Source organism: Podarcis tiliguerta (assembly GCF_965153285.1).
Source record: "Podarcis tiliguerta genome assembly, chromosome: 11".
In the NCBI taxonomy this organism is placed as follows: Eukaryota; Metazoa; Chordata; class Lepidosauria; order Squamata; family Lacertidae; genus Podarcis; species Podarcis tiliguerta.
The window spans coordinates 47,524,269-47,547,532 of NC_139544.1; the positions used below are offsets into that span (position 1 = coordinate 47,524,269).

Consider the following 23,264-nt stretch of genomic DNA (forward strand, 5'->3'; position numbering starts at 1 on the left):
TTGTGTAGTTTAGTTGAGATTGAATGTCTCTAGTAGCGGCCTTTTGTGTATGTCTCTGTGTGTGGATTTTTGGCCCACTCAAAGCACAGCCTTTGATTTAATTTGAATGTTTAGCATTCTCTGTTTGCTCACTGGCCATATTTTTTATGTATTACATACCGCATTTTTTGCTCTATAAGACTCACTTTTTCCCTCCTAAAAAGTAAGGGGAAATGGGTGTGCGTCTTATGGAGCGAATGCAGGCTGTGCAGCTATCCCAGAAGCCAGAACAGCAAGAGGGATTGCTGCTTTCACTGCGCAGCGATCCCTCTTGCTGTTCTGGCTTCTGAGATTCAGAATATTTTTCTTGTTTTCCTCCTCCAAAAACTAGGTGCATCTTGTGGTCTGGTGCGTCTTATAGAGCGAAAAATACGGTAGATAATCTGCCTTTCTCCCAAGGGTCTAAATAATAATCCAGTACAAGTTAAATACAAATACAAAATCCAGTACAATAATCCAGTACAAGTTAAATACAAGCTTCATCTTCACAGGGAGCAATAAACATGTAACAATAATGTTATAAGAAAAAACTGCTCCTTTTTCCCTTATGGGGTATCCAAAAGCCCGTATAGAGTCCTTATGTAGGTTCTCTATCAGTAGGAGAAAATAACAAAGGCCAACCAGAGAATATTGAGAAGCAAGGCAGCTAGTAAGCCTGATCTTTATTAAACTGTTGCAGCAGGGTCCCCCGCTTACTCCACGTATGGAGGGAGGAGAGGAACCCAGAACATTGGTGTGCAAGCTCTTATAAAGACTTTTGAAATTGCCTACCCTGTAGCTTGATACCACCCCCCCCCAAAACATACATACATCACAGAAAGAGGTGGTCCCTAGCAAAAATTTGAGTGTGTTGCTTCTCTCCTGTCTGCCAGGATACCTGATAATGCCTTATCTGATTGCCTTTTCTGGGTAGCCTGGCTGAGATGGTAAATATTTAGTTCCTGGATCTCTTATGCATATTGATAGTGTGCTCAGCTTAACAGATACTTGCCAGACTGTATTTACAGGGAGGTGTAAGCCCCTACAGTCCAAAGACAATTGGAAAGCTTTTCCCATTTCCTTCCTCCTTGCAGAGAAATATTTGAGGTCAATTTGGGAGTGTCAGAATGGCTTCAGGATTGTTCTCCTGTGCTATTTCAGACACGTGGCTTATATACTTATGTATGTGTTTACCTTGTACATTTATGAAGATTTATTGTATATATATAAGACCTTAGAATTCCTATAACAACAATAATAGGAGTCAATGCCTCTTTTGAACACCAGATAACAATGAAAGTTAACTGCAGGTGTGGAGTAGGCACTCATGAGCTCAGGTTCTGCTTGTGGCTTTCCCACAGGCATCTAGTTGGCCACTGTAAGAGCAGGATGCTGGACTAGATGGGCTATTGGCCTGATCCAGCAGGCTCCTCTTCCAACCCCCAACCCTGTGTTAGCCTAACATAACCACCTTTTCATCATCTATCTGGTTGACAAGTGTTTGGGATTATCAAGAGACAAATACTGCCAGTGTGCCCTGCTTGTGAACCTTACTGAGTATGGCTGGCCACTCAGAGAACAAATATAAGGATAAATAGAACCAACCTGACTTTCCGTTGCTCTTTGTAACAAAAAGTGATGTCAGCTTAATTCTGGAAGGAATCGGATGTCTGATGCAGAGCCAAAGGGTCTGTCTCTCCTAGAGCTTGATTCAAAGCCTATTTAAATCCATTTTTTAAAAAACAAACCTTGGCTTCATATCGGATCCTAAATCTAATGAAGTGGCAATTTGTTTTTCAATAGTAGGAAGACAATAAGAGGAACCATTGGTGATGTATGTGTGTGGGGGGGTAATATTTATGGGATTTATTGTAAATTTACAAGTAAACATTGCCAGGAGCTTACAGCCATTTATTTTCTGGTTAATCACTTCAAAAACAGTGTGGTAATAAAAAAGATACAACTGGGAACCCTAATAAGATCTACTGTTTGCAGATAAAGGACTTTGCTTCCTTGTTTGTAAGCTATTTGTCACTGTGGTATATATATAATCCCCCTTTTTTACTGTAGCGCTCTTGCACAGACCAGGGGCAGGATAGATTTATACTGCATCAAAAGGACAGGCTGTGGCTGTTCCAAAATCAGTAAATTTTCAACTTTGAAATGTAAGGCTGGGGAGCAACCAGAAATGAATCAAAGCAAATTAATTTACCTCCTAGAGCTACAAAAACAAGGTGACTATTTAAAGGAAGCATAACCCTTAGGGCATGTTTACACTACAAATGAACTTTTATTTATTAAAATTAAAACATTTCTAGCCCACCTTTCTGTGTCAGATAAAATGCCCAAAGTACCTATTATGGTATTACAGGTAAATGAGGCAGTCACCTCAGGCAGTGGGTTTTAGGTATAACAAAAAGGCAGAATTGCTAGTTATTTATTTTTTGTTGTATTTTAACTCCCAGGAAAAAGGCTGGTGTGGGATCTTCAGTCTCAGGTGCCAAAATAATTTGGCCAAGCTTAGGTACTATGGACTTTGACTGAGAGTAAATGGAGGGCAAGTGCCATTTGCTGTTCTGCCTCAGAGACAAACTTTCTTGAGCTGCTCCTGTTCCTTTACGGAATTTAAGACTCCAAATGCTTAAGGAAATCTCAGCATCTTACGTATCTGTAATGCACGACAATTCGCTAAAAAAAATGGGCACTTTCCCAAACCCTTATGAATATAAGCATTATGATACAATGCGGTTTCTGCACATGCAGTAGAGGGAAGTGAGGAGTAGATGGGGCTCATCAACCTGGGAAGTTAGACCTAGGAGAAGGAAAACTCTGATCCTAAACCTTTGCTGCCTTCCGGGATATCTTTGGGAGAAGAAAAGGCTAAGAAGCAAACCCTGCACAAATCTGGAGTGAGGTCCCTGAGACGGTTGGCTGGCACCTTGCATGCCTTCATCCGGCATCTGCTCTCCAGGGTCTCAAGCAAAAGACTTTCCCCCTCCACCTCTATGTGCAGTGAGCATGTGTATGGGCTGTAGGTTTGCATGCTTTCTCCTTGCTCCTGTTGCCAGTACTAAGCACGGTAACCTCATATCACCCTTTTGAAATCTTTAGAATGGACTAAAGGAAATGCCATTGACCTTAGGAAGAGATAAGGACTCGTCAACATGCACCAATATTGCAAAATCATCTTAAGTGTTCACAGTGTGCTGAAGTTTTGAAATTTTGTAATGAACTGCACTCTTTTCGAGGTCTCTGAATACCATTTATTTTATCTGTACTGAACTCTTGTGCTATAAAACAAAAGCTAAATAAGTGTTCGTTGCCCATAATCTAGGTCATATTTTTTTTAGACATCATAGCACCGCCAGTTCCTAGTTTTCATTGAGATGGTAAACCTGTGTCTGGAGTTCTGTATTATTTCAGATTGTAGGTTGGGGCTGACATGATTGAATGCTTCCTCCACACAATCCCCTCTTCAAGTAGAAAACTAAATATCAGGGAACTAAATTCTGGTTTAGCCTTCTTCCATTCATGCCAATTTTATTTGTGCAGGCATCTTTTTCATAATGCATACCAGGAAGGTTAAGTTAGAACCCCCCTATTTTATATTCTTCACTCCCCCCCACCATGGAAGAGTAGCCATGAGCCCCCTCTGGCTGCCTGAAGTTGTACAGTCTACCTTCAGGTTTTCTACCCTAGTGAGCAGGCCACTGTTTTGCATTTGAAAGCTGCCCATAATGTCTGGAAAGTGAAATGCTAGAATTCCAGTGATGTAATTGCCAACCTTGTGCCAAAAGATAACACTGTTCCTGCTTGTTAGCTAAGTAAATATCTGAGACCTGGGGAGTGGACAGTTAATATCATAACCCCACCCCCCTCTTATTTCTGCATACCATCTAGTTGCCCAGAAAACATCTGGCACTACCAAATCCTGGTAGCTAGGTGGCTCACTTCCAGGGACTATTTCATCTTCCTCATTTGTGTAAGTGGCAGGTTGTCTGATTTTTTTTATTATCTTGCCTTATGGGGTTCTCTGATAAGCAATGGTAGCAATGCCTTCAGGCATCAGAACTACTCCTACATGGATATCACTTGTTTAGGAGTAGGCAACCCTGTCTCCCAACTTCTCTAAAGAACTTTTTATGTCCTCTGCCCTCCTGCTTAAGCCCCTTTTGACACTGTTTCTCCTATTAGCCATTTACCTCTGCTGCAGGCATCTCTTTGGGGTTCCTCCCAAAGCATATACCAGCTTCAGTAGGAGGATTTTTCTCAATATTTCAAGTTAGGTGCAAAGTTGCATTTTGTGCATTTTGTGTCCAGTTTGGCTCTAGGAATCTCAAGGTTAACTTTAAACTAATCAGTCTTTACAGTGCGCTTTTGCTTGTTCTCCCATACAGGAATGCACATTCTCTTTCATCTAAACACACACAGATCCTTTATATACTCCATCAGTACCAGTTTGTTCAGGCCCTTCTCTGGCTCAGACTGGAATCTTTGCTACCACTTAATGATACAGGCCTGAACCAAGCTTGATAGCTGAGAGCGATAGGCTGGCCCCACACTTTCTGCCCCAGTCATCATGAGTGATGGGACTGTAGATGTGGGGGTCGTTCCTGTGCTCTGTCACTCTCTGCCACTGAATTGTCCTGCCCCTCCAGCAAACATTACCTGAAATGGAAAGGAGGGGAAACTTTCCACATCGCCTCCATCGGCCTTCCATAGAGAGAGGTCTTCACATATGATTCATATGGCCAATGGAAAGATAATCAGACTATGGGCAAGATGGAGCCTTTCTCCTGCCTCACGTGGCTGAGATTCCACCTGTCCCCAATTGCTATGCTACAGTTCTGTCTGTTCCTACTGTCTGAATGTCAGATCATTGCTCCATCAACGAAATGGAATCTTGGATTTTCAACCTGGTGTTATTGGTTGAACATAACTGCTGCCTTAACAGTCTTATAAATCATCTGTTAGATTATTGTATAGTTTTTTTATTCTATTCTATGAAGTATTGTGAGTATATAGCTCCTGAAATTAGCAAATTGCCTTTAAGGTATTCTCCTGTAAACACTCAGTAAATGTGCAATTCAGCCCTCTTTTGGATTGCTCTCAAAGGGAAGGGGTGTAGCTCAGTGGTAGAATACAGTACACACTTGCATGCAGAAAGTATGCAGCTCCAAACCCTTTCATTTCTGGGTAGGGCTGGGAAAGACCCCTGCCTGAAACCCAAAGAGTCAGAGCCAGTCAATGTAGACAATATTGAGCTGGATGGATCAATGATATTACTCCGTTTGAAGCAGCTTCATTGCATTCCTAAAATAGACAGTAAAGATTCTTAAAGTGTCTTTCCACTACTTTTGATTAGTCTTACTTGCTTTTGATCCCGTTCTTCACACCTGAATTTTCTTACTTCACATTGACTTTTGTTTCAAAGCTATATTGAATTTGAATTTTCAATGTGTACTTCAAACATATTGGAGGAACAAAAGAAAAAGACAAAAATCAATACACAGTGAAAAGTGTACCACAAGCTTGCTATTAGAGACAAATCCTGCCAATTTGAAGGGGCTGCTTACATCTTTTCTGAATCCACAGGAGCTTGCCCAAAAGGCCAAGCATAGTAAATGCAACCCTGAGAGAGTACACTCACAGTTGGATTCCTTGTAGGACAATACTGACAGTACTGCTATAAAACACAAATCCATTTAATTGTTTTGGAGATTTGTAGTGGAAAGTGACATTTCATTTAGCTCATGCCATTTACTGAAAGGGCCACAAAAGATGGGGAACTTTTATTTATTGTTTTACCGCTTTAGAAAACATGCTGCTGGTTCATATTCCAACAGACAAGGAGTCTGTTGAGCAAAGTCCAGAGTTCACAGATGTGTAAGGGAGGCTTAGAGCTGGGGGAGAGCAATCATTAGACAAACAAAATAACCAGCACAGTCTGAAAAAACTTCCACAGTTACAACGGGGAGACACTATTTCCATAGCCAATGAAGGTGCTTTGTAAAGCAGACACTGAAGCATTTCTGCTATTCGCAGTTTGAGCAATGACAAGACAACAAGATAACAAGATAAAGCAGAGTTACAGTGCAATGCATGCCTACTCAGAAGTAGATATGGTCAGTGGGACTTACTTCCAGGTAAAGTCATAGATGATTTAAAGGATTATGTGTATAAACATACAACTGAAGTAGGGTAATTGTTGTAGACTCAGAGTGAAGCCAGTAGAGAGTTTTAAGATCTCAGATTTGTATAAAGCAAGGGTACCCAACATGGACTACAACTTCCATTATCCTTGGATGCTAGTCATGTGTGCTGAGATTAATGGGAGCTGTAATCCAACACCTTTTGGCAGGTACCGTGTTGGCTACCCCAGTGCATGTCTGCCTAATCTTTGTTGATAACTAATTGCTGGAGGCAGTCTGAAATTCACCCTGCTGCCCCCAGCCAAGTTTTACGCACATAAACACACACAGTATCTTTTTTTAAAAAAAATCCTAAAACAAAAACATTGGGGGCCGCACAAAAAAACAATTGGGTAAGGATGTTGCCCATGGGGCACAGGCTTGCTACCCTTGGCATAAGTGACTTAAATACAATAATCTTGAAAAAGTACGGTACATAGCCCATTTAAAATTTTCTGAAGAATGACATTCTGTTTGGCTCCATAGTTTGAATGTAGATGTTTTATCAATAAGGAGAAATGCTGGGATATATTTTTACCACTTTCTGAGACATACTAAGTTTACTTGGTTTTTTTCTATTTAATTGAGTTTCTTAAGCAATTTGTAGAAATTGTGGGATTTTGCTGAATGTTGCAAACATCTGCTTTGTTATGGCCCAGTATAATAATAAAGCTTTGTTTTGTCCTTAGGTTAACATGTTTGTGGAAGGATTCCATGATGCTATTATCCTCTATGTTCTGGCTTTACGGGAAGTTTTGAAGAATGGCTTCACTAAGAAAGATGGAGAAAAGATTGTCCATCAGACATGGAATAGGACATATGAAGGTAGGAATAATCAAGTGTTTGATGTAATTTTGTTTGTCCAGTCTTGGGAAAATCTGTAACTTTTTGGTTGTACCATCTAGCTTCTTAAAATTAAAACTTGCCCCCTCCTGCTGATAGCATACCATAAAGTGAAAAATGAGGGAGCGTCCATTCCCCACTGGTTGTTAAATAGTCCTTTTCTCTCCAATGCAAATTACAGTGGGGGGGGGGTGCACGCGGGCGCGCGCACACACACACACACACACACAGACGTATGGGGTTACAATTCCCTTTTTTGCTTTGGCACACCTACTGCTGGAATGTGGGGCTCAGGGTGGAAAAGACCCCCACCCTTGTTGTGTTGTGTTGTGCTGTTTCCATCAATAAAAAGGGAGGGAAGGGGGTAGAACCATGAATAATGTGGTTCCTTGAAAGGATGAGATATAAATTAAGGATTCCTAGTAGATAATTATTGGTACAAAAAAGAAGAGGCAGCTTATAATAAGGAGGTAAGAAGATAATGGTTTCCATCTAAATGTGCAGTGACAGCTTTTTATCACTCCTTTACATACCACCTTATGCCTCACATATTGTATTTGGAAGGTTCTCCCTACCTCTGGTTATCTACACATACTTATGTATTAACAGGGACAACACAGACAAAAATGGAGACTCTGACATGTTTAAACAGGGTGTACAGATAGCTTGCCTGCACACTAGATATTAAGAAACTACATTAAATAGCCCCCTGTTGTCTATATTTTTATAGCATCACTGTCAGTAATTTTTTATACAAAGAAATCCCTTATAATAATAGGTTAGCTGTCATCATTAAGGTTCTTGGCTCCTTCCTTGTTTTTGAAGATTGCAGCCACTTGACTCTTTCATGTGCATATATTAGCATGCTTCCTTACATTGCTTCATCTTTTCCATTTAGGTTTTATAACTGAAAAGCTGGGTTTAATAAAAATGCAAAAATGCCAAGCCCCCCTTCCTTTTCTTTGCTGTATTAGATTTTGAACAGCTTTTTGTGTGTGCATTCAGAAATGTTTCAAGGTCTCCATTTGCTATTTTAGATTGTGCATGCCAAAGTGTTCAGGGTTTTCAGTGCCAAACCTTTTGGGCCCTTCTGCCCCACCCACATCCTGCCAATCTTAGAATCTATGAATATGTTCAAACTTCAGAACACACACCCGTGCATTAAACTTTGTAAGGTCAGCTGGACCTTACTGGTAAGACCAAGCTGCTCTTGCCAGATACATCTGTCATTTCTTACAGTGTAAGATTACCACAATTTCCAGTGGAAGTACTTAAACTGAAAGGAAATATTTCCTTTAGATAAGAACCCAACAATGAGTTCTGAAATTGGAACAGCTATGAAAAACATAATGGACCACTTTCTCGGTTTCAGTGAGTTTTTCTTTCTCACAGTAATGGAGAGGCATTTGGTTGGAAAGGACAATAAATTTATCCTGTCCCAGCTCCTGCTAACCTAGCAGTTCAAAAGCACACCAGTGCAAGTAGATAAATAGGTATTGCTGTGGCAGGAAGGTAAACGCATTTCTGTGTGCTCTGGTTTCCCTCACGGTGTTCCATTGCGCCAAAAGCGGTTTAGTCATGCTGACCACATGACCTGGAAAGCTCTCTGTGGACAAACATTGGTTCCCTCAGCCTGAAAGCGAGATGAGCACCTCAACCCCATAGTTGCCTTTGACTGAACTTAAGCGTTCAGGGGTCATTTACCTTTTACCTTACTGATCCAGGAGCTCAACACATTGAGCCCCAACAATAATCCACATAATCCAAACCTCAGTACAGTGGTGCCCCGCAAGACGAATGCCTCGCAAGATGGAAAACCCGCTAGACAAAAGGGTTTTCCGTTTTGGAGGTGCTTCGCAAAACGAATTTCCTATGGGCTTGCTTTGCAAGACGAAAATGTCTTGCGAGTTCCTGCGGGGGTTTTTTCCTCCCCCCCCCCCTTTTTTCCCAAGCCGCTAAGCCGCTTATCAGCTGATCCGCTAAGCCGCTTATCAGCTGATCCGCTAAGCCGCTAATAGCGCTAATCCGCTAAGCTAATGGGCTTGCTTCGCAAGACGAAAAAAACTGCAAGACGAAGAGACTCACGGAACGGATTCTTTTCGTCTTGCGAGGCACCACTGTAGATCAAAAGACAGTAACAAATAGTGATGGGTTAGCCAACTACCAGCAGGGGAAGGAGTCATCTCCATCATGGGTTAAGAGAGTTTAGCTGCTCTCTTGCATCAGTGGGATCTGCTGTCTCATGTCTCATGCCTTATATTTTCAGCCAATCACTGCACTCTACAGGAGTGGGCCTCCTTCAGATGCCATTTCCTCAGGAGGGCCATTCTGCATGATGTTGGAATCAGGCCTTTAGTGTGGTTGCACCTACCCTTCAGATCTCCCTCCCACCGCATAACAGATTAGCAGTATCTATGTTATCATTTTGGTGCCTATTGAAGCTCTTTCCTTGCCCAACAAATCTTTCAGGAGGATTTTTTTTGGGGGGGGATCCCAATCTGTGTCTGTACTGAATTGAAATTGTTTGTAGCTATCTTTTTACTGTATACATCACTTTGGAATGTTTTATGGGAAGTGATTCACAAATGAAATAAATAAGAATAATAGAAAATTATAATAGACAGAAATTGAAGGGCTGCACCAAAGAAGCCCGAGGATGATGTTATTTCTGTTCCTGATACTCAACTTGAATGTGATTTTTATTGTAAGAACCTTTTATTAACTTAATTAGAGAGCCTTTCAGGGCTACAAAGCAGGATACCATTATCCTAAATGTATCAGTAATGTTGATTTTACTTTAAAAACTAAAAATTCTAGTACCATATGCATATTACATGCATTATACCAGTGCAGTAAACATGGGACTGCTTATGAAGATAGCCAGTGTAGTGCAGTGAGTAGTGCTGGATTTAGACTGAAGAGACCTTAAGCCAGTTTCTGTCTCTCAACCAACTTCACAGAGTTGCTGTGAGGATAGAAGGGTAGCTGGAAGAACTTAACATGCTGTTAAGGATTTCTAGCCTCATAGTTGCCACCCTTTCTCAAAATACGCTATGCCATCTCAAAGGGTGAATGTATTAGAGATTGATACATTCGATAAGAGATTGAGTGTTTTTTTTGGGGGGGAGGCTTGTTTAATTTCATTGTACACAGGTTGTACAATGACAATAAAGGTATTATTAGTAGGACTCTTTGCTTGCCTTTTGAGTTCAGACGAGTAGATGCATTAAACTATTAGCTTCCTCAAATATTCCAGGGCCTAGACTTTCCTGTGTAAAATTATTTTGCCCCTTAATGGCTTTTTAAAAATCAGCAAAATAGGGGTTCTGAAATAGGACTTAAGCCCCGCAGGCTGTGTGTGTGTGTGTGTGTGAGAGAGAGAGAGAGAGAGAGAGAGAAGAAATGTTAGGAATTTTAGGAATGCAGCCCCAGAGGTAAAATTACAATTTCTTTTGGAATGCCAACAGAAGTACTGGAAGACTAATGAGGTTTCCTGCCATATCAGTCTCTAATAATTCTGCCATTTGCTTTTCTTGGAAGCATTATGTGCTGTCAACTCATTAATTTTTAAATTTCTCACCTGCCACTCTCTAGGCATTGCAGGGCCAGTATCCATAGATGCCAATGGAGAAAGATATGGAGATTTTTCTGTGATTGCAATGACTGATCCAGAAACTGGAATGCAGCAGGTAAGTGCTGAAATAATGCTAAATGCTAGGGTGGAACAAGGATTCAGTGGCAAAATGTTTATTGACTCTACCGTGGGCAAGACATATTATGTCTCTTGCAGTCTCCATTTCTACTAAACCAATTAAGGAAAGAATTTAGACTGGTCACTGTTACAAGTCCTTCTTACTAACCCTTCAGCAGAACCTCATAAGAAAGCTTGATGTGCAGGGATTGGAACAAACTGCCATTAAAACACACACACACACACACACACACACACACACACACACTTTCTTACTGGATTATTACTGGATCATCATCAGCCTGAAAAATATGATATGGCAACCTAGACTCTTGAATTCAAGATCTTAATGAATGTGGGAGACTGCATACATTTTCGAAGAAAATGAAAAGTATTCGTGACCTTGTTTAGCTAGGCTGGTCATCAAAAGCAGGAGATACAATGAGGCCAAAGGAGAGTGCCTTGAGTATTGGTACTGTGAAATTAAACACTACAATTGCATAATAGCACTACAGGGTCCTTGGTTTACAAATGTCATGGTCTTCATCTGTAGAAATTAAAGACAGCATTCAACCAATATTACATGCTAGAGTGAAAATCCAGATATATATATCATATATATCCTAGACAGTGGCATTGTTCAGAAGGTTTTAGTTGCAGTGAACAAGAAACTAAATATGAGGCAGCAGAGAGGTGAAATTTTCTGGAAATTTTGAAGCCATGGGAAGCAAATTTCCCAGGGTAAAACAGAAATATATTCAGCTCTTAATTTCTTATCAGCACTAAACTTATTCTACTGCTTTAACCTTTAATGATATAACATGGATCACTTATAGCTAGTGAGTGTATAAAATCAAACTATTTGCCTTATACAGAACAATCCTTTGCATATTCATTCAGACATAAAATCTGCTGTTTAGTTGAGCTTCCTCCTCGTTAAACACATAGAACTTCAGCCTCAAAAATATAAATGCCTTAAACTGCAATCCTATAAAAATCAGAATGTCACAGTGAGCTAAAAATCAGAATGCCTAGCACTAGTCCCTCTTTCCTTCCCCTCCATTCCTTAACCTGTGTATTTCCCCTCCCAGACCCAAATCTTGCTGTTTCTCACCACCAATTAAACTGTTTGCATGTGTCTGCATGCGTGCCTGCCTGGTTGCCTGCCTGCATCTCTGTGTCACATGTGGCTGGCCCATGGTGACCCCTGGCTTTGCCTACCCCAGCCCCATCCGCAGTTAGCTGCCCTGCCCTCTGCTCAGTCCTTCACCCCACCAGCCTCAGGGGTCAGCAGCCGCAGCTGGTTACATTTCAAGAATAATGTTGGTAAAATGGAAATAATGGCTTATAAAGTACAGTAATGCCATTTGCTGCATAAACTGCTAAGATTAGTTGGGAAATTGTACATATAAACCTGTTAACTGTAAGGACAGTGAATTGGTTTGATCTGGTGTCAACCAGACTGTTTGTACTGCAGTTATGTTGCTGTTGATTGATTTGTGTGTGTAATATTGTGCTGCCTTGGCCATACACAAAGACCTGACTGACTGATAACATGGAAGATGTCAGAAAAGAACTATAAAGATTATTACAGGTCCAGAAGACATCTGAGGAAAGGCTGAAGGACACAGCCTGTTAACCCAAAACCTTGGAGTGGAGGGGAAGTGCACATGGGAAGGATAACATTGACCCCAGTCTCTACATATATCCATGTGCATCTCTCATCTATGACAGGAAATCCAGCAATTGCATGATTAGACTTTTTTGTATATTTAGTACATCCTTTCTGTTTCCCTTTGGAAGCCTCACTCATGTCACATTCCAGCTTCTTTCCATTTTGTGTTTGTTGACATCATTCATTTTGCTGGGATTGTCTCATCCTAATTTATAATGCTGACCTCTCTTTGATGGCACTGGTGGTAATATTAGTTTATTTGGAAGGTTCATTCCCACTGGTCATGAAAACCTTCGTTTCTAAGCGGAATGCAGCCAAACCAATTTAGGCTTGACCAGCAACTCTTTATCTGATAATTTGGTGTCTAGAATATGATAAATAAAATGAACCTAAAATGAAGTAAACATACATTTTAAAGAAAAACAGAGTAGTTTGGGACAACAAAAAATAGAGGTGTGGTGGTAGAGAACAAGAGCCAAGCACATAGCCCAAAGGGCTCTGATAGCCATACACAAATGACAGCAATAATTTACACACCATTCGGTGAAGTAAACAAAAGTTTATGTGCTGGACATTTGGTCCCTCCAAATTTCAGAATGGGACAAGTAGGGATTTATGATCCAAAAATGCCTGGCTCCAGCAATTATGTCTTTCAATTGATGGATTTTTGGATGCAATTCTGAAAAGTGTATGTTATATATAACAGAGATTAAGCTAGCTGATATACCCCAGTTTTCTCCCTACTTCCAGAAGCTGGTTGGAAATAGACTGTCATTTTGCTATATATCTATTTTCTTCACAGGTTATTTGGAACTATTATGGAAAGCATGGACGGCTTGAAATGCTTCCAAATGTAAATTACCCCTGGAAGCTCAAAGCAAGAACAGATGACAGCCGAGGTTTGGAACACCCAAGCAACACACCCTGCAAATCATGTAAGTTTACTGAGGTTAACTTCTCCTTTCCAAATCTGCAACAGACAGCAGTCCATGTTAAGGAATTGCGCTTGTTCTCAGATACACTTCTGTATCAATATCAATACTACAAATAACAACTTGACCAGAGGAAATTTACTGAGGCTCAATTTACGTATAGCTAATGTTCATGGGAAAATCTGGGATAGTTTCTTTCAAAATGTGAAGATGGAACACTGGCAAAGTGGGTATGTGCAAATGGTTTTGTATATTGGCAATAGCATCAAGATTTCCCAAGCAAAAGGTTGCAAAGCAGAGAGCCAATGTGGTACAGTGGTTAGAGTGAAGGACCTGGGACACCAGGGTTCCAAACCCCACTCAGCAAAGAAACTCACTGGGTGACCTTGGGCCAGTCACTGTATTTCAGCCCGACTACCTCACAGGGTTGTTGTAAAGATAAAACGGGGAGCAGGAGAGCTATGTGCACCACCTTGAGCTCCTTGGAGGAAAGGTGGGATATTAAACAAACAAACAAACAAATAACTTTGCTGAAACCCCCAGAAGAGAATAGTGGTGCTGCAGGTGGAGCTAGGTGGGATAAAGGAGTAAATGGGAGAAGATACAGAGATGCAGGTGAAATGAAGCTGTCATGAGGTGAGTGTAAATGCTGAACAGGCACAAGAATGAATCAGGCCCAGAGTTTATTAAGCGTTGAAACGTTTGGCATAGAATGGCCGAGGGAACCAAAGCATTCTGGCAGCCTGCCTTATAGCTTAACTGATGTCAAGAGGAAAGTCAGACTGCTCTTCCTACCTGCTGTGACCAACCATAGAATGTAAATGGTACCAAGGTACCCAAAATGGTCCAGAAGCGAGACATTACCCCCAGAGCCCAAGGAAGGCATTCAGTGAAATCACTCCCACCTGCTCTCAAACTATGCTCCCTGCCCAGGGCCCCAGTGGGTAGAGCAAGTTGTCATACAATTATTGATGCAAGAGACTGAAAGCACTGTGAAAGAAAATATCCTTGTTAGGAGGCAGGCAAAAAAAACAAAACTGGAACCAAACGGTTGATTAGGAATTTAGGTAAAATTCCTTCCTGGCACTATCACCCAGTGACCGGCAATTAGCCCATAACAAAGTAAGCAAGCAGAAGAAAGAAACATCCAAGAATTAGGGAGAGTGGGAGGGCAATTTAAGAACTCTCCACCCCATCCCCACCAGGATAGGAACCAGAATTTATAGTCCAGAAGTGCACCAGATGGATTGAATTCCTTAGAGCAAGTCAGAACTTTGCTCCACCTAGCGCAATACTGTCTACACTGACTGGCAGTAGTTCTCCAGAGTCTTACCCAGTCCTAGGTGGAAATGCCTGGGATTGAGGCTGGGACCTTTTGTATGCATGGCAGATGATTCACCACCTAGCTTCACTCCCTTTCCATCTCCTATCCATGCCCAGCTGGCATTTGCTAGCTGACCAAGGAGCAGGTCCCACAATGCAGCCAAGGTGGTAGTCATGTTGTTGGCTCACTCCCTATCTCCCAGCATCAATATAAAAGAAGGCAGATTTTTATAAATTTGAGATTTGAATTGCATGGATGAACCATTTCAACACACACACACACACACACACACACACGAAAATCACAGCAAAAAACAGCATATCAGAGTGTGACAACAATAAGCTCCAAGGTAAACATAAAGGAAGATAATAAAAGCAGTTGGAACTATAGAAAATGTTCTTTGGGCACTTTTCAAAATGGATTTTGAATAGATTTGTTTATAATATTACATTGATCATTTATTCAGTCATTCTGTGAGCTTGAACATATTTCTTTGTGATTTGCTATTGGTTATTTCTTTTTTAATTTTTCAAGCAGGTGGTCTAGGAGAGTCAGCAGTTACAGGAATTGTTGTGGGTGCCTTGCTAGGAGCAGGATTGTTGATGGCTTTCTACTTTTTCAGGTTGGTTCTGTTTTGGGAGGAAATATTGCCTACATTTTATAATTTGTATAAAGCAAATCAATCATTAGAGAAACAAGCCATGGTTTGTTGAATCATCTGTGGGGCAGATTGTGCTTTATTTATTTTGAGGAGTGGACGGGTACTTAATATTGCTGATTTTTTAATGTTGTGACCTTTATGAGCAGTTTTGTGTTGCACTCTGTTTTATTATAGTTGCAATTGTATTATTATTCCGTTAGTGTAAGATATATTCAGTGTTTATTACTTGTAAACGAGATCTATAAATATTTTTTGGCAGTAACATGTAAGAATTTAGTCAGAATAACAGTTAATTAGCAAATTAGATATGTTTGAGTATTTAGATTTTACTGAATTATGAGTGGACTTTAATGGCGCAGTCCCAGTTTCACTGAAGAACACAAATACAGAACACAAATGATATTTAACAGTGTGAGGTAGCAAGCAATCTATTCCACTGAACAATATGAAGCCATATGCTGCAATCTTCTTTAAAAAAAAACACTGTTTGAGAGAACTAACTACTAAATGGTTCCACTATTTGCAGCCCTAACTTCAAAGCATCTGTTGCACTTTATACTGGCTTCCTGCTCACTTAGTTTCAGATCTGTGGAAGAATATTCAATTTGTCTGAAATCTTTGAATATAACTTAACTTTGAGATCAGGCAAAAATGCTTCAAGGCACACCTCTTTAATCTTTTGGCAATGGTATTCATTCATCTCATTTATCATTAGGAACACATTTGTACTTCACAGACATTCTTTTGTGAAGGGAGTTATATTCCTAATTATCCTAAACTGAAGGAGGTTTTCTTACCCTGTGCTACCCATTTCTTTTTTGCAGAAAAAAATACAAAATAACTATTGAGAGGCGAAGTCAACTGGAAGAATACAACATCGGCAAGCACTGGCAATTACGAGAGGACTCTATAAGGTCTCACTTTTCTGCTGCATGAAGTAAGGAGAAACAAACTGTTTTTGTGTGTGTGTGGAGGAAATCTGTAGACAAATGGACACTACCAAAGACAGCAACAGAAAAGAAGAAGCTTATTAAGGACTCAGCATTTTAAAAGTAGAGTAACTCTGTCTTAATTTCTTTCAGAAACTCAGGAATGATTTACTAGCCACATTATTCCACGTGGCCTTTTTATCTTGTGGAAAAGAAAATGACAAAAGAACAAGTGTGTCCCCCCCCCCCCGCCAAGATGGTTTTGACACTTGGTGTGTATCCAAGACAAGTCGCTGTGGTCAGCCATTTTGTTTCTTGGAAATGTGACGGTTCATTCAGCGGACCTTCATTAGCTGTACCTCATACCAGATTATAAAAGGAATGTGTTTTCAGAGACACAGGTGCTGCTTTTTAGTATTGTTCAGCATTGAATAGTGGAGATTAGAATTGAGCAAAGGAAAGTGTGAGGTAGTAAAAAACAATACAATTTATGGGAAAGGAGCAGAAGCATTTTTATAGAACAGAAGAAATCCCAAGGCAGTGGAAAGATAGTATTTGGTTCTGAGGACCTACTTACACAACAAATTAGTTTTTGATATCATTCTAATAGCATTCCCTGTGAAAGGATTCCTTTGCAAATATGTTGTGTATTGGTCTAAACAGAACAACTTCTTGCCTGTGTTCCTGGGGATGTTTGGGTTTAAGAGAACTTCCATTTACATGGCATTTTTGTTTCAAGAAAGCTCCCTCTTCTGTATCATTTTCATGACCTATATATGGATTCTGCAGGGTTCCTGTCATAGAGATCACTGTAGGATTATACATTCACTGGTTACATGTCTCCTGCTTTTTAATCTGTTGGGTGTTTCTTGTGTAAAATAAACATGAACCATTTCCAGAAAAGAGGCAGGCCTGATCTGCACATAATGTGACACTAGGTAAAAGAACCCTGAGGTGGTAAAGTGGTCTTACAACTTCAGAATACAGATGAGTTGAGAGGAGGTGCCATTTCTGAATACTGTACTCCAAGTTATTAAAAAAAGCCACACACAAAGGAAGGAACTGAGTGTAGAACTAAGGCGATTGTTCCAAAAGGGCAAGCATTGTGGCTTGCCAGATTCAACAGTCCCCACTTTCCTCCCCCATGCACTGTTTTGGGGGTTCTCCCACCCCTGTGCCAGTTTCAGGGGATATGGGGCACGCAGGAGAAGAAGGAAAGGAAAGCCCTGTTGCACAAGCAGAAGCCCTTGCGTAGGGCTTCTGTTGATGTGATTCATTAGTTGAATCCTTCCCCATAACTGAGCAAGAGGGGGCAACATGAAAAATTGAGAAAAGTCTAGGCTCCCTTTCACAGCCATGCTAGGTTTCTGCGTAAATATTGTTTTTTACACAGGGAAGCATTCAGAAATATGATTTCCCTTACCTGCATTCTGAAGTAGTATAGTCCAATCTGTCAGCTCATTCCCATCTCATCCTGCTTTATGTGTAGACTAGGCCAATAACAGTAAATGAGATCCTTGCCTCAGACAAAGAACCTTTGGCTGATCTCTTTATGTACATAGAGATATGTACACACAAAAATACAAAACAGCTAGAAGTTCTGGCTCCTCTGGTTTTGTCTCCACCAGGTTGCCCTTCTGCTTCCTTAGCCTTTTGGTTCCCACTGCTAAAATGGGAAGAAATGGGCAAGGCAAGAATATTGATTTGTGTAGATGTATGGGCATAACAGCTGTGCAGATGAGAGAATCTTAGGAACTGAATAATACAGCTTTAAAAAATAATCAGGCCATTACTCAGCAGCATGTTCCATTAAAATCTGTGGTACTTACTTCTGAGAAAAATGAGTACAGAGTGAGGATGCAATATATCATCCCTGCTTCAAATTCTTCAGCTGGAAGCAAACACCCCATGGCCATCTTTGAGACCTGAGTGTAGCCCAAACTATGTAAATATTAAGTATTAGAGTGGTTTTGTACAGTAAAGGCAACTCCAAACTTTTTTGTTGTATAAAAAGTGACATCTGGCTAACATGTTATTTTTTAGGTATTATCATATTTTTCTATTAAGAAAAAAATGTCTATTTGAGGTTGTTTTATTTCACCTTGGAAAGTCAAAGTGAGAGCACATTTGAAGAGCTATTTTTCTTTTCTTTTTTAAAAGTGTGAATAATAATGAGCACAGATCTTCTTATATGTAAATAAAAGTAGTATATTTGACTTTTGCATATTGGGCCAGTCCGCCCCTTCCCCTTCTTTCTTTCCCCAGTCATGGAATTCTCATTCAGTGGCAAGATTCCTTTGATGATATAGAACAGAGCTGTGGAAGCTGTGGTCCTCCAGATGTTGCTGAACCAAAGCTTCCACTATTCTTGACCGCTCACCTTGTTGGTTAGAAGTGTTAAGAGTAGGACTCCAGTAACATCTGGAAGGCCAGAGATTCCCCATCCCAATATAGGGGTTGAGAGACTTCATGCTAATAATCCCAGATTTCTCTAAAAGGAATAATATAACCATCTATTTTATTGGAAGGGTACATGAATATGGAGGTTTTAACAACAACAATCCCTCTTACCTACATTGGTTTAAAAATACTATAAGATCAGTTTTTATCTTTCTAATGTCAGTCTTCAGAGATCTCTCTATATTGACTCATTTGTCAAGGAGCTCCGACATGGTTCCCAATAGAACCAGCTAGTGGTTACCAGAGAAGCAGCAAGAGTTCTGGACACTCCTGGTCATTCCCAGCAGCCCCACACCTGTAAGGTGCTACTTCCTGCTTCTACCACTGTTTCATGTCTCCTGCTGGCAAGGGTATCTGTGTGTCCTTGTCTGCCATCCAGCAGAAGTGGCTATTCTTTCCTCTTTATGGTGGAGCACCTCACTGGCCCCCTGAACATTGTAGATGATTCTGGTGCATGTTTTAGGGTATGCATTCAGCCTCATGCAGACACTGGTGACTCCTATTCGGTCTCACAGCTACGCTACATAAATAGTGGAGTGTGTAACTTAAGAGCTACAACACATCCAACCTTTTCCTGTAGCTGCACATTGCAGGGGAAGATGGAGGTCTAGCTGTATTTCAGGGAAGCTTGTCAGTTTCAGGGAAGCTTGTCAGTTTTTGCTTACCTTCTTACAGAGGATGCCCTAATAACTTCCAGGGACATGAGAGTTCCTTGGAACATAGTTTGAAAACCACTGTCAGTTTTTTCCCAGCAATCTTCTGCTCTTTTCCTAAGTCAGTGTATGCTATTCCCCCCCCCCCCCCAATTCCTTGAGCATTCCAGCTGGTTCTCCAGTGCTAATACTATTCTTAGGTTTCAGACTTTTCAAGGGAATAATAAAATTAAAACACTACCAAAGCATTCTTCACTAAAATGAATCATACATGCATAAAGCATACACAATAAATAGACCAATAGGTATGCTTAATTTCAATTGCTTTGTCCAGTTTAAAATCAAGCAGCACATAACTGCAGTGGATTGTTGCCAAAATCTACAAAGAGTACACAGAAGGATGTGCTGGAATTTAATTTAAAGACTGTAACTGTACAAGAATCTAAGTACTAACACTGAGCCAACTGAAAGAAAGACAGTAAAGAAGGTTGGATGCACATTTTATTGAACCAGCAGCTGTTGGTGGGTGTGTCATGTTTTCCAATGCAATACAGCCCTTTAGGATATTCAAACTTTCATGTTGGCCAACAAGTTGAACCAGTGAAAAGAATTGGCTTATCAATTTCCTCTTTTCTATTTTTGTGTTAGTAGAAAATTGGCATAAGCATCATCCAAAGAACCACATTACTCCTACATTAGTGAACTGACAGACATACTGTTTCCAAATAAGACTGTTTTGGAACATTATTGCCTCCAAAGACTAATTTTTGCTAGGCTAGAATGAAGGGGTTAAAGGGAGAATCTCTGAATTTAGCTGTAAAGAACAAGGCTGTGGTAATTCTGAAGCAGCTTAGTTTTACACAAAGATTCATTGCATTTGATCTTGAAAACAAACTCAAAATGAGGTTTTCTGAAATGAACTGCTGTATAGATACCTTGTTTTATCAATACAAAACTGTTTCTTCCTAAACACTTTCTTTCTGGTGCACACAAACACTTATAGCATGTAAAGAATTTTTGAAAGGTGCTCCTTTAAACTTTTACACTGTAAAATTTACAGTAACTACTAATATTCACATAAGTCAAAGGCTAAAATATTCTGGTGACTTTTGATACTTTTGAGATTCATATACTAAGCTACAGTGCTTTTATTATGGGGATTTACTATGTGATGTAATAGATGGTTTATAGAGTAACAACAACACTTGCTTAGTGTTTCCAGAGCGTACATCTCCTAAAAGATTATTGAGCAAGCAAAGTAAATGTATCTAGTAGGCAATTTCTAAGGAGAAAATTAAAAAAATCTAAACTGGAATACACAAAGACATAGAATCATTCCAAATCATGGAGAGTATCATTAACTCATATATTCTTATGTCTTACTACTTCCTTTAGTGAATACGTCATAAAGACAGCAGATTTTAAAAGTTTATTTTATATCATTCAGAATAGGATGCAACTTGTATATGCTAGACTATTAGTTTTATTTTCTGAATTACTTGTTCTGCTGAACAATGAAGTTCTCAAATTACTTACAGAAACCAATGAATGGTATTATAGAAGAAGTTATTAGGGGCTACAGGGTGTTATAACATTTCCTTTCCATATCTGTGATAATGTTGTGCCAACAGTTTATAATGGTTTATAAGATAGTAAGCATGACCATAATAATTTTACTTTTAATTTTTAGTATTGTACACTGCTTTGTGTGTCATTTCTGGCATGACTGCAGTTCCTAAACAAATAAGAAAATGACATTTTTCCTTTGCTATTAAATGCTTAGGGAGATGGACACTGATAGCTGGAATTAGAATTTTGTTTCTGACTTCAACAGGAGGAGTGTCAGACTAAACATTCCAATTTCAGTGGCATTCCAAGAGCCATGGCTCGCAGTGGTCTCAATTAAGAGAAGCCAAGTTCATAAGCTCACATGATTCACATTTGTACCTCTGGACTTTCTGCTTTGATTTCCATGGATCAAACCACTACATTCCTTTTGTCTACTTCTCCAAATATGAAAAGAGATTTGAAAAGCCAAACAGGAGCTACAGCCACCAAAGAAAACAAAGAAGAAAATCCAAGTGCATAATCTGATGTTTACACACACGTATTTTCTTTCACAGGGGTGTCACCAATGTGTGCAAAAGGTGTGTGCTCGAAGTCAGATGGGGTGTAGGATTTGGAGTAATTATGTTAGCAGAGTTCTCATGAGCAACACGCAGAATCAAACTTTGGGGACCAAGAAAATTCACCACAAAAGGAGAAGGGTGTTTTTTAAATGGTCAAACTTCCTCTCCTGCCCAGAGCAAAATCCAAGAGCGAATAGACTTCCAAGCTTCCACTGCCCATATCTATTGCAACCCCTGCCCTGCACATCCGCCAAAGTTTTCCCCATCCCCAAAATGCAGTACCCCCTTTCACCTTAATCTTTGGAAATTGCATGGCCCCTTCAAAGAACAACACTTTCCATAGTCCATCACATGCTATACCATCAACCTTTTTACCTCTCTTGCTTGTTGCTGCTGCTATTCCTTCTCTGCCAGAAACAATGAGGGATGTGTTTGAGGAATTGGGGTGACATTTTTCTGATCTCTTGGTTTGATTCAGGAAATTGTTATTGGGGTTCCCTTTTCTTTCCAGGAAACCTTGGGAAATTCCAGAGCTAAACAGAGATAGTCTCAGAGAGCTTGTCAATCTCTAATTGGGAGCAGCTTGACATAATGTGCCTTCCTCATAAGTTGACAGGCGCACAAATCCTTGCCATGTTTTAGTTGTACTTGTGGGAGTGTTTTTGTGAATGAGAATTGCAGGCCTCAGAATGTATTTTAAAAGCCACTGCATTTGTTAATCATACCACCTTAACTGCAAGACCTAACGAAACACAAAAGAAAAGCATAATCTTATATGGCTACTATTCACACTATGTATATAGGTTGGCCATCACGGACCGTACTGAACAACTACTCTTGCAATAGATCTCTGTTTGGATTTTAGAATCTCTTTCAAAACAGCTGCTCAGACGTTAAGTTTGAAGCATATCTACTTTTTTCCTAATAACAATACTGGCTTAAAATTTTTGTTTTGTAAAATCATTTGTGAGATATTAATAGACCTTGAGCAGAAAACTAAGCTAAATTTTTGCCATAGGATAAGATTTGGTTTCCTTCTGCAAAGTATGTGCAAAACTAAAAAGACTCAGGATAGAGATTGTGGAGGTTTAACTTTGTCTCTGCCTCCCCTTTTATTGTGAGCAATGTTATGATTGTAGAAAAATAAACTGGATAATCTAGAAGTGTAATACTGGTTTGGGTAAAAATGAATGGAAAGCTGCACAGTATATTGTACTGATGTAAGTAGAACTATTTGCATATGATGTGATTTTATTTATTGCATTTCTGTAGAGACAGAATTCATGACTGTGGATACACGTAACCTCTGTGTGATGTATTTTTATTTCTTTTACAAGTTTCTTATTCAAAATATTGGTGTCTATTGACTATTAAGTGTGTACATTTTCTTGTAAACGTTTCAAGTAGTACAGATTGTCATATTCCCACATTATAACAAAAGGCTTCCATTAAAGATATGAACCTATACATTCACCTAACAGTGTGTTCTCGTGATATGTTAAGATAATCCTTGCTATACAACAATTCGTACAATAGGAAAACTTATTTTAAATGGCTGGGGGAGATCTTTCAGATAGCCACTTTTCTACCACCACCCAAGAAATCCACACCCATTCAAATATGTTGACTTTTATACAATGGTTGGATAACTTGCCCCCCAGATATTGCTGGAATCCAAGTCCGGGGGAAGGGTCACATTGGTTATCCCTGTTTTATACTACACTGGTTGGTATTAGTGGAATGGACTATTCATAATTA

The 23,264-nt window shown here is 39.9% G+C and overlaps 2 protein-coding genes across 14 annotated transcripts in view; one reads left to right on the forward strand and one right to left on the reverse strand.

Moving 5' to 3' along the window:
* Nucleotides 1-22,979, forward strand: part of NPR3 (natriuretic peptide receptor 3) — a 51,436-nt gene extending 28,457 nt beyond the window's left edge. The window contains exons 5-9 of one of the 2 annotated variants that reach the window (XM_083402981.1): nt 6,899-7,034; nt 10,647-10,741; nt 13,221-13,353; nt 15,212-15,296; nt 16,160-22,979. In XM_083402981.1, coding sequence (XP_083259107.1) covers nt 6,899-7,034; nt 10,647-10,741; nt 13,221-13,353; nt 15,212-15,296; nt 16,160-16,271 — 561 coding nt within the window. In that variant the 3' untranslated portion in view covers nt 16,272-22,979. Of the gene's footprint in view, nt 1-6,898; nt 7,035-10,646; nt 10,742-13,220; nt 13,354-15,208; nt 15,297-16,159 lie in introns of both variants that reach the window. The other variant, XM_083402980.1, reaches the window with a different exon arrangement.
* The window catches only part of TARS1 (threonyl-tRNA synthetase 1), a 205,249-nt gene that overhangs the window by 71,251 nt on the left and 110,734 nt on the right, over nt 1-23,264 (reverse strand). The gene's annotated exons all lie outside the window — the stretch shown is intronic.